At 29.4% G+C, this 13,253-nt stretch overlaps 1 protein-coding gene across 1 annotated transcript; it reads left to right on the forward strand.

Annotated features, from left to right (window-relative positions):
- Positions 1 to 1,344: 1,344 nt before the first annotated feature.
- Positions 1,345 to 7,584, forward strand: LOC144838259 (uncharacterized). Its single transcript, XM_078693610.1, has 4 exons — positions 1,345 to 1,408; positions 2,152 to 2,273; positions 2,898 to 3,251; positions 7,408 to 7,584. Exons 1-4 carry the CDS (start codon positions 1,345 to 1,347, stop codon positions 7,582 to 7,584), a joined length of 717 nt encoding a protein of 238 aa, XP_078549736.1.
- The last annotated feature ends 5,669 nt before the right edge of the window (positions 7,585 to 13,253 follow it).

A 13,253-nucleotide genomic window follows, 5' to 3' on the forward strand; every position in this document is an offset into this window, starting at 1 on the left:
ATCTCTCAATATTATCTGTAATTAGTCACAAAAAATGCTTGCAAAAGCACAATTAAGTTGTATAATTAGGCAGGAGGGCCTAGTTAGTAGCCCTACTGGTATACAGTAACAGCTAGGCCTAAAAAATAGACTTGTTTCTCCAATAGAAATGTCAACAAATGCATAATTGTTATAATTTTAAAGAAAAATAGCCTACCTGTGGAATCTTGTTTCTTTCCTTTAATTTAAGTAGAAAGAAAGCAGCATTTTTTTTAGTACTAGGGCCAGGCCTATCTGCTTGTTCATCCTCTAGTAGTAGTAGGCCTTCTTGCTGCTGTACATCAAAATCATCATTAACACTATCAGCAAAAGTGTCTTCATCGTCATTGTTTTCTTCATTAACTAGCTCTAGGCCTACTAGTTCTACTTCATCCTCAATTGGCACCTCTTCTCTAGGCCTACTGATGTTAACGTCGTCAGCTACAGGAAGTTGCCGATTGTTATACTCATCTTTATGGCGTCTTATGACATGCTTGTAAAACGAATTGTAAATTCCAAAACTTGCCGGGCAACCATTGATGCCACAAGTTACTCGAAAATTCAGATCATTTCCATGAATTGTATTATAGTGCCTTAGCAATAAATATAGAGTAGGAGCTTGAAACGTACAATTCAGCGTACAAGACCACATCGATGGAAAAAATATATGCTAGGGCCTAGGCCTATCATTGATTCATAAATGATGGATGGGGAAAATTCCTCCATTATTTATAAATAAAATGCAATTCTAGAGGATTCTAGCAATTCAAATAAACAATCACAATACCACCTTGGTTTACTGGCACCAACTTGTCGCATTTTCTCGGCGATAAATATCTTTTCTATGCTTCCTAGCTCCTGTTCTTCATCGCGCAAATGACACCACAATACCTACCTTGGTTTACTGGCACCAACTTGTCGCATTTTTCGGCGATAAATATCTTTTCTATGCTTCCCAGCTCCTGTTCTTCATCGCGCAAATGACATCACAATACACAAATGCAAGGACATCCGTATACTGTCTAGGCCCACTTCTTGTTCCCAACACTGGATGCAACAGCAACATGTGTCATTGTTTACTGTTGGTCCAGACGTTTTATAGATTTGCTTTAACAATGAGCCGCGTACTGACCTTATACATTCTGGGGTACAAGGCTAGCCATAACTTTTAAAAATAAACAACACTCTACTCGGTTGATGACCCACTCACGGTGGTCATGATTATAGGCCAACGGTTTTTTTTTTAAACTAATCATTCAAAATCCAGAGTTCGTTTCAATCAAAAGGTTCACTTTTTTCATCGCAATTTATGGTTCTAATATTATAATGTCGAAGGACGTGTTGTCGAAAGTCCGAGAGATAGATGAAGATGTGGCCAACATTTTAACAGGTGCGTAATAATATTATTAATAATAAAGGCCTAGGCTAGGCTAGTAGGCCTATATTTATTAATAATTATTAAAATGAGTATTTTTTGTAGGCCTAGCTAATTATATTATAATAATAGCCTAATATAAAGGCTAATGAGCCTAGCTAGAGGAGGGCATTAGCCTCTAATAAGTCTAACTAGGCCTAGTACAAGATACAAGAAACTTTAATATTCGTCTTCATAAAAATACAAATAAATATTGATAGTACATAGCCTAGTAAGTAGGCCTAGGCTAGTATAGTAGTAGAGTAGTAGTAGTAGGTATAAGCCTATTAGTATTATGTTATAATAATAGCTTACTGCTACTATTTAGTACTACTACTAGTACTAGTATCCCAGGCTAGGCCTAGGCCTCGCTGATATAGCATATTATTATTTTTTTTTTTTTTAAAGGTTAGCCTATATAGGCCTAGGCCTATATGTCTGTCTCTAATTTTAGTTCAAACATTTGGCAGAGGACAAAAATTGTCGGGCTACTGTATGTGGGTGTACAGTACGTGGCGTTAGTAGAAGTAGAAGTAGTAGTAGTAGTACTAGGTTAGGCTAGTAGCAGCTCATATATTTAATTTAGAACTTGTATTGTGGGCGTGCATTGTAAATTAAATGAATGGGTTGGTCTTAGTAGGCCTAGAATAGATTTGATTTAATTTAACTTTATTACTATAGCATGGCGCTATATTTATGTTTAATGTTTTTTTTCGTAGATGGTGGTGTGACCAACGAAGACATGAAAGACATCTGCTATGAGGCATTAGGCGAACTAATCCCAACGCCAGGGATAAAAGGCATCCTTCTAAGGTCAAAAATTTGGAAAGTTTTATCCAGCGTAAGTACTGAACTGTCAAAAATATGTTTTATATATATTTCGCCTATAAATTTTCAAACAGTAAATTATACATAAAAAAGTCAGAAAATCACTTGCAATTCAAAAAAGAAAGAAATCAAAAGAATTGGTCAATGCAATGAATTATAAGTTGTTACGATATATTGTTTTAAGAATAGGCATTTTAGTGGTAAGAAGGTACACAATAGTGTATGACACTAAGAAAACAATATTATGTATGCAATTATTTTAAAATACATTGCATAAAAATAATGCGTTAAAATACATCCAGACACTGGAACAAAAATTGCTATTCATTAAAAAACAATGCAATTTGACAATCAATGACAAAAATGGATTTTAATTATGTAACACATAATTTATATAACAGGCATTGTATTATAATCTAAAATGTTTATTGTTAATGTTATGGAAAAAATAATGAACACAGGTGATATTAATTTTCTATGTAGAAAACATTTGCACACCAAGAAATCCAAGATTGTATCAATCCTAGTTACATTTGAGTAACTACTAACAGTAATAGGAGGCATGTCACTGCATGTACCTACAGTAGCATTATTCTCTAGGTTTTTTAATTGAATTTTTGTAAATTATTTTTCTTAGGAATTTCATGAGGAGAAAAGTGTTGAAAATTCTGAAAGGAAAAGTGATTTTTCAGTATCACTACCTGGACCATCTGGATCATCTACATCTGAATTTCGAACAAGAGAATGGGTGTCTCAAGCGAAATCACCTGAATATACAGTTTATCAGGATAAGGACGTATCAAACGCTTCAAATTCTGGGCAAATTCCTAATGAGCTGCGCCACAGGATTATACGGGGTACTATCAATAACATGATTTCCATTGCACACAATTCCCCATGGAATAGACTGCCAACCAATGATGAAATCATGGAAATGGCCAAAAGTGTGGTAATTACTTATCCCTCTTTGAAGGATCAGGAAACAAAACATGTAAGTTTCATTTAAATATTTTTTTGCTTTAGCCATTTAGATCTTAACATTTGTTTGAATTATTATTTAAAATTAACTAGGCTAGAAATAGTTTTGTATTTATGTTATGTACAAATCTACCAAAATGTGACCTGCTCTGGCAAAGTGAAACATAAGTCGAAAATTTAAATTTTTCAGATTTGTATTCTATCTGGTAGGAAATGTTATATCCTTTACAATGATACCAAACTTAATATTTAACATGAAGGGGATCCTGAGATATTGTACGTTAAGTCGAAGCATGTATAAAGAAATATACAAATAACAGTTTTGAGAAAATCATGATTGAATGTCAATGTTATTTTATAAAACAACAAAACAAATTAATATTTGTTAATCTAATAGTGTATACTTTCTAAGTATCACACATTCACAAAATATGATACAATGAAATGTTTTTTGATAGTATATTGATTACAGTGACAATGCATACAAAAAAATATTTCCACATTCTATATGTTAAGTACATACTTGTGTTTCTTTTAAGCACTTACTTAAAATTGTAAAAAAGGGGATAAATTAATGTTTTTACACTAAAAAAACTGTATCATTCTTTAAAAATTAATTAAATGTATACAATAAATTAAGTTATAATAACATTAAATACCATTTCTTGAACTACTGGATTTAAGTACGTTCTTAAAAGTGTACTTAAATAATTTAAATTTTAGTTGTGTATAGTGCCTGATGATTAGATAACAAATACAACTTAAATAACAATATGCAATTGCTTTAATCAATTAAATAATGGATATGTTAAGCACATACTAATGTATTAAGTTTGTTTTAAGCATTTACTTAAAATTGTTTAATGTTTATGAAATTATGTTGGTGTATTAGTGCTTAATAATCGCCTACAATAACATTAATTAATACAAATACTTATGTAAAAGCAATAAATATGGTAGGCCTATGTGGTATGTAGGCAAATAACAGTGCCACCTAGGCCTAGCCTACCTATCCTAGCTAGGCCTATTTGCCCTGCTACTAACCTACCTAGCTAGCCTACCTACGCCTAGCTAGTCTAGTCTAGACCTGCTAGCTAGGCTAGGCCTACCCTAGGGCTAGGCTAGGACAGGTAGGCCTGGCCCTAGAAGGACCCAGCCTGGAGTCCAAAAGGCTACTTAGTAGGCCTAGCTAGGCTAGTCATTACACTGGCTGTAATAATTTAATATCATAGGTCCTTTGCTACTTTCATTAAGTTGGTATTTTTTAGTCATTGTATTTGGACTAGGCCTAGGCCTAGATTAGATCCATCATCGATTATCCTTAATCTGAATTGTTTACAATCTCCTCTCCGCGTAGAAAGTAAACAGGTCAAAGGTCATTTTAAGGATAAGCCAATTACAGTACTGTATTTCTACTACGCGCTAGCCATTACGTGGCGTATCCTTGACAAAGGATTTCTGTTGTTTATAATTCACGTCAGAGAAGCTTTTTACCTCCTCTAATTCCCGCTGAAGAAGCCAAAAATATTGAAAACCACTTGAAATACCCACTGAATATGGTTTATGAATATTTAAATTTTCAGACTCTACCATGTTTCTAAAGGTAGCTATACAAATATTTTCATAAACTGCACAGTTTTCTAACAGTGTTTCATGCACTTTATTTCATTTTTTTGCAACAAAATGAAATCAAGACAAAAAAGGTACTCATTAAAATCACTTATTTAGCCCTTTTATAAACTTAATTCACACAAAATGAAACTTGATCTTGATTCTTAAATAGTTGTAGATTCCAAAAAGGGGAAAACCCTATTTTCACCAAGATAGTGATTTTTAACGTATATAGTACTTCTATAGGTCAATACACTGAATAAAGATCAGCGAGTTATGTTTCACTATGCCAGAGCAGGTCACAAATGAGCAACCCAACGAAAAGTAAGAACATTTGTTGGTAAATTACTGGAATTATCTAATTTAATACCATTACTAAATTAAAAAGTTAAGTTCTCTAAAATCAGAGCGTTCTGGATGAACATTTCACAACTTGTATCAGTAGGAATAAAAATGAAAATTGCAAAATTATATACTGAAATTGTGTTTGAAAAACAAAACAATTAGTTGTTATATCATGATCCTGACAATGACACATTTAAATATCTCATATAATAACATCAACATTAATAATAATAGTTACTAAAAATAAATAATTATTTTTGTTAACCCAATTAAATGATTGTGTGTCCGACATTTTTTTATGTCTGTCCATAACATTAACAAGACAATCATTTAATTAAGTCAAAAAAAATAAGATAAGTGGCAACAAACAACATTATATTTTTTTCTTTAAAAGTGTATCTATCATTGCTAATGAAACATTAATTATTAGATTACGATCACTCAGTATCAGTTATTAGTTTGTAAACTAAAAAGTTAATTTTTTTTTTTTGAATGAATATGAATATTTAAAATCCTGAAAAATCTACTAATCAAATATCAAATTACTATGGTTTGCCAGTGTGAATTTCAAGCCAGAACCCATTGTTAAATATTTGAAATATTTGACAGACAGTATTTACATTCATCAAGGTTAGTCTTGCTTTATATCCACATGTGATTGGTTGGTTAAGAAAAGTTATTGAGGCTACCAAACTTATTATTATTATTATAAATACAATATAAAATGTTAATATATTTTGCAAAAATGTAATGTCATCAAGATTTTTAAAGTTACTTTACTTGGTTATCAACTTAGATTAGCTCAACTTAGCTATATCCACTAATACTGACTGATAGCTAAGTAAAGAGATGCATTTGCACAAGTTTAGACATAGGTTTGTAAAATACTGTATACATTTTCTAAATTTACTGTTTCTACATTAAGCTAGAGGTATCTATCACTACATTAACGGTTATTACGACAATAGCAGGCGTTTTCTACATTAGCGAATTGTAACAAGGCTTTTTTTCTATTATTTTAGGGCCTGATATATAAGCAATTGAAAAAAAGAATGTATAACGTTAAACCTTGGGGTTAAAAAAAAACAAACAAAAAGTCAAGCAAAGCTGATGATGGTTTCAGCGGAGGAGCAGAGGAGTTAGAATCTGGTGCACAAACACAGACAAAGATAGATGTTTTTCTTGTTGATAAGGAAACAGACAGAGAAACAGATACAGACGATTCACTGATTATTGATGGTAAGAAATACAGTATTCAAAAATTGGCTACTACTGTCACAGGGGTTGAATGAGCTTATTATAGGTGATCATTTAGAATAAAATGCTACACTGTATATAGAGATATATATAAGAGGTACAACTTAGCACTATAATCGTATGCATCAGGTCGTAGGATGGCATACATCATCAACATTTTGTATTTTAACGTACGTCCATCGTTTTTGAAAATTAAATGTCATTACAATTACATTATAATTTATAAAATGATCACCTATAATTCGTCAAAGTGACGAATTAAGTTCTAGTTTTATTTGGTAATGTATTGTAGCTAGATCATTTTAATGAATTTTTTTTTTATTAATTATTTGTCTCTTGCTTTAAAAAAAAAACTGAATTGCATCAAATTTACATTCAAATATAAACATTATTTCTAAATTGTCTTCAAATATAATGTTTAATATTAAATTCCATTTAAAGTTTAAAAGTTGAATTTACAAGAGAGATGAAAATGAGATGATCATGTATTGACATTGTTGTTTCTAAAATGTGGGTCCTAAACAAATATTTCAGTTATTAAAAAGTTTTTACATCCCTGCTTTTGGCTTTGTCACGTATGGATAACAATTTTTATTATTTTTTAAAGAAGAACCGGACAACAAAAGCATGATGGAAAGGCATTATAATGCATTATTCAAAGAATGTGGCAAGAGCAAACCCTCAGTGGCAATTATAAATTCCTACCTAAATAAAGAATTCGTAGCCAGGCGTGCATGGCTTACGGAGACATCAGCAGAGAGCCGGTGTTCTCAATTGCTAACGAAGTATCCTTGCTTCAAGGACCATGTGGAGGTATTTTTTAAGCAAAAAATTACTTAAAATAATAAAATTTAACAATTATTTTGCATTGTAACCATGAAATATCTATGAGGGATTCAAAAACATTATACTCCATACTAAAATTGTTATGTTCAATTTATTGTTTTATTTTTTAGATAATTGAAGAAGTTAGACGGATTTTAGGCATAGGAGAAGGAAAGGCGAGGGAAAGCTTTTTAAAAAAATGCTTGGCAAGTCTGTCTAAAGAAAAAGACAGTATTGTATATTTTGGTATGTCCAAAAAAAATATCAGTCCTCCATCTGGTAAGTTTATATGTTTTTACACACCTTAATTTATTCATAAGTATTTTGTACAGTTTGACCTGTGTACGTATTGTCAACAATTTGCAAAGCAAATGTTTCTTAATTCTAGGTTTGACTCCTCCTATTGACAGCTAAAATTGAACTAGAAATTACTTTTATTTTTGGCAGAATAATGCTCTCCTGGACCTCCCACCCTGTAACCTTGGCTACCTAATACTGTAGACTACATTACAGACTTGAGCTTTACTAAATTTATGTTCATACATTATTACACTCATTTATGTTCTCAATTTGTTATTTTTGTTTAGGTTCAAAGATAACCCATATTCTGACAAATCTGTCAACGATATTTGTTGGAAAAAAATCAACTAAAAAGAGTGCCGACCTTGTCGACAACTTGAAGGTATTTAGTGTTTTTAAAATTTTAAATGACATTTATTATTTTTGTACATACAAAAAATATTATTTAATTGTCTCTTTAGTGTTTTTTGAACATTGAATGTCAAATTTATCATAGCTTAACATTTAAAGTATCCTATATGTTTACAATAATTAAAATCATACAATTAAACGAACATTTACATTTCAATCGTTTAATTGTATGATTATTATTGTAAACATACTCCGGAATAAAAGCATCAATCAGGATGAAGCACCCGTTTTACATTTGTCCTCCTTTTTAAAGTAAACAGTCATATTAAAAATATATTTAGACCCTATTAACTTAACTACAGTACTAATAAGAATAATAGATAAAGTTTTGTGATTAAAAAATATAAATCCACACACCCTGATGTCTTATAATGTAAAATTCTTCTTATCACTGCTCTGATATTGCGCAGCGTGTCAGAATTTTGAGGTCACCGCCCCAGATATAGGACTCTAAACACCATACCCAATTATTAAATGATGTAACAAAATACTTAAATAATAGACTAATATAAATAAACTATATTTATCTCTTTTATTGTTTAGGACCATGAAGATCCAGAGACCTGGGCTTCACGCCGATCCGGCAATGTTCCTGTACTTCTTTTAACCAAAGAAATGTCGTACATTGTAGTTGGGAGAACAATCGTTACTACAATGGAAATTACAAAATTAGATGAGGCTCTAGTCACTTTCCTCGTCACCTTTTACTTGTTGGATATTGACTATCCAAAAGCTCAAGAAGTAGGCCTCACAATACTCCAACAGCTAGTGCTAGGTGATACATCAACACCTGTTCACTTAGCAAAGGCAGTTGAACTATCATTGGCAGATTACAACAAGTTCAAATCCAGCAATTAGTTTAGTAAAAACAGAAGGGTGTAGTTTTATTTCATTTAAAACTTTCAGTATTTCAGAATAATACATTTTACTTCAATATTTACTATATTACTTTTATTTTCATAATTTTAGTATCCGCTTAATGTATGTTACTTAATGTTAAATCAATAATTAATTTATAATGAATTAGTTTAGTAAAAACAGAAGGGTGTAGTTTTATTTCATTTAAAACTTTCAGCATTTCAGAATAATACATTTTACTTCAATATTTACTATATATTACTTTTATTTTCATAATTTTAGTATCCGCTTAATGTATGTTACTTAATGTTAAATCAATAATTAATTGATAATGAATTAGTTTAGTAAAAACAGAAGGGTGTAGTTTTATTTCATTTAAAACTTTCAGCATTTCAGATTAATACATTTTACTTTAATATTTACTATATATTACTTTTATTTTCATAATTTTAGTATCCGCTTATGAATTTACTTATACGTGCAAATTCTTAACCCACAATCCGGAAAAAAACCTTTTATGCAGTTGTTTTGCTTGAATACAACCTTTAACCCATGTAAAGTACAATAGATTATATTTATGGCCTCTTTTTATCGTTTTCGAAATATAAATACTTTGTTTTACTTCACAATATAGTGTATTTAATTTCTATATGCATAAGAAATATTTTTTTATACAGCATACTGTATAATAGCGTTTACTTTATACGTTTTTCTGTTATTCTGGCATTTTATTGTTAATTAAAACAAGTTTATGTGAAGTTGTACATATTATTGTTATTAATTATTGTTATTTTTTTAGGTAAATTGTAGTTAATGAAAATAACGGTATTGTTAATATTATTTTGTATAAATTCTTAAATTTATTTGATTCTTACAAATTTTAATTTTATAGAATTCTTGTTTCAAGCAATATTTAATAAAAAATATTGCTTGAAACAAGAATTCTACAAATAAAAATCGGAATATTCTTACTTATTTTAAGAAATATATTGCTTAAAACAAGAATTCTAAAAAATACAAATCGGAATATTCTTACTTATTTTAAGAAAAATATTGCTTGTAACAAGAATTCTACAAATAAAAATCGGAATATTCTTACTTATTTTAAGAAATATCTTGCTTGAAACAAGAATTCAACGAATAAAAATCGAAATATTCTTACTTATTTTAAGAAATATCTTGCTTAAAACAAGAATTCTAAAAAATACAAATCGGAATATTCTTACTTATTTTAAGAAAAATATTGCTTGAAACAAGAATTCTACAAATAAAAATCGGAATATTCTTACTTATTTTAAGAAATATCTTGCTTGAAACAAGAATTCAAAAAAATACAAATCGGAATATTCTTACTTATTTTAAGACAAATATTGCTTGTAACAAGAATTCTACAAATAAAAATCGGAATATTCTTACTTATTTAAAGAAAAATATTGCTTGAAACAAGAATTCTACAAATAAAAATTGGAATATTCTTACTTATTTTAAGAAATATCTTGCTTCAAACAAGAATTCAAAAAAATACAAATCGGAATATTCTTACTTATTTTAAGACAAATATTTCTTGAAACAAGAATTCTAAAAAATACAAATCGGAATATTCTTACTTATTTTAAGAAAAATATTGCTTGAAACAAGAATTCTACAAATAAAAATCAGAATATTCTTACTTATTTTAAGAAATATATTGCTTGAAACAAGAATACTAAAAATAAAAATCGGAATATTCTTACTTATTTTAAGAAAAATATTGCTTAAAACAAGAATTCTAAAAAATACAAATCGGAATATTCTTACTTATTTTAAGAAATATATTGCTTGAAACAAGTATTCAGAAAATACAAGAATTCTACAAATAAAAATCGGAATATTCTTACTTATATTAAGAAATATCTTGCTTGAAACAAGAATTCTACAAATAAAAATCGGAATATTCTTACTTATACTAAGAAATATCTTGCTTGAAACAAGAATTCTATAAAATACAAATCGGAATATTCTTACTTATTTTAAGAAATATCTTGCTTGAAACAAGAATTCTATAAAATACAAATCGGAATATTCTTACTTATTTTAAGAAATATATTGCTTGAAACAAGTATTCAGAAAATACAAATCGGAATATTCTTACTTATTTTAAGACAAATATTGCTTGAAACAAGAATTCTACAAATAAAAATCGGAATATTCTTACTTATATTAAGAAATATCTTGCTTGAAACAAGAATTCTACAAATAAAAATCGGAATATTCTTACTTATACTAAGAAATATCTTGCTTGAAACAAGAATTCTATAAAATACAAATCGGAATATTCTTACTTATTTTAAGAAATATCTTGCTTGAAACAAGAATTCTATAAAATACAAATCGGAATATTCTTACTTATTTTAAGAAAAATATTACTGGAAACAAGAATTCTGTAAAATCAAAATCGGAATATTCTTACCTACTTTAAGAAAAATATTGCTTGAATCAAGAATTCTATCAAATAAATTGAGAAAAATATTGCTTGAAACAAGAATTCTATTTTTAAAAATCGGTAAATTGTTACTTATTTTAAGACAGATACTGCTTAAAACAAGAATGAAAAAAACAATTAAATTCTTGGTAAGAATATTGTTCTTAAAGTATTATTTCTTGGCAAGAATAATTTTCTTGATAAGAATTTGTGTGATTCTTGTTAAGAATTTTACGATTCTTGGTAAGCAAAAAAGTATTGAAATACGGACAAGTCAAAATTTACTTGTTTCAAGAAATATTTTGCTTGAAACAAGTTTTTTTTTTCTTAAAACAAGAATCAGAATTTTGCTGTGCAGTGACCGGTCACGAATCTTTAAAGAAATATTTTTAATTGTTATGCCGAATATGTGTGTTAGAGTAATTAGTTTCGATATAATAATCATTTGGTATACTAACAATTTGAACCAGCTGCCTTTACGCGCATATAGCCGTATACATCCAATCCTAGATTCTATATTTACCGATATTGCGCCCCTATATAGTTTTTGATAAATTACTAATAATGTTATGGTATCGATAGATTGTAAGCCAGCTGAATGGTTAGTTCTTGTGTCTCGTAATATAACGCTGTAGCATTAGGCTAGGGTTCGAGAATTGATTTGATACATATGTATATATTTTTTTAATATTTGTTTCACTCAAAATGTTCTTTAATGACCATAGTTAAGGTTAACTACACGCGATTTGTCAACAAACAACAAAACCGATGAATGGTTGTCGATTACTAATGTGTATGTGTGGTGCGCGCTTTTAAATTCGTATTGAATATATCGTGCCTCCTCTTTCTCTTACCCTGCTTATTTTGCGTAGGGTTTTCGAATGATAATCATGAAAGACACAAACGGGTGTAATTCCATCGTTAGTTACTGTAGTGGGTCCCAAAGAGTCAGGGTCAATTACTTTTTTTTAAGAAATATGTTTAATGTGTATTATTATTATTATTATAGTTTAATATAAGCGTATTTTATAAATTTCATCTCCATCGATTCTATCATCATATTTTAAAGATGTATTGTCCCTTGAAACACAAAAAAATGAAGGTCAAAATATTCTAAATTTAAATTGGCCATATCAAAGTAATAATTATTAAAGTTATTCACTTTAAGTCGAAAATTCTAGCCAAAAACATAAAGTTTACGTAATTAACAGGTATTGATTGATTGATTACATTTCGTCTGGAAAATCGTCGCGAGCGAAAGTAAACAAATATTTCAAACCACGAGTACGCATTATGACATTTTCAAATTATGATTGTTTACAACTCGTCACGGTTGAGAAGGTATTTTCACACAGATCGTGAGGAAGTTTTATGATTATGCATACAGAGTAGCCAAACAAGCGCGTTTCATTATGGGATATGTTTTGATCGAAAACCTTGACTGGAAGTCAAAGTTATTTTTGTAACAAAAAAAAAAACGTCTGTATTTCAGTTAAAACTTCTCCTTCTTAATTTGGATTCGAGGCGCTTTATCGGCAAATTTTTACTAGAATCGGTAGTATACATTTTAATTTTATTCGATGAGAAGTGTATAATAATTACGAGATGTTATTTCTTACAGTAAACATACTATCTGTACATAATCATTATAAAGTGCGCGTTTATCAATGGTATTCTTGCCTGTGTAATGATTAAAACAGAGAACGAGACGGCTAAATTTCATTCGTTTTATTGGCAACACAAAAAAAACAAACCCCACATGTATACAATGTAATTTATATAAGACCAATCATCATCATCATCATTTTTTGTTTTTGTTTTGTTTAATATGTATTAAAAGTTCATAACGTTTGTTTTGAGCACGTACACGGTGAAAGTTTCTTTTCACCAGTCTTGTAAACCAATGGTCTGAATGCGTGCAGTTTGTCCTTTTCTATAATTGCATCT

This window comes from Antedon bifida, chromosome 3 (assembly GCF_963402885.1).
Source record: "Antedon bifida chromosome 3, ecAntBifi1.1, whole genome shotgun sequence".
NCBI lineage: Eukaryota > Metazoa > Echinodermata > Crinoidea > Comatulida > Antedonidae > Antedon > Antedon bifida.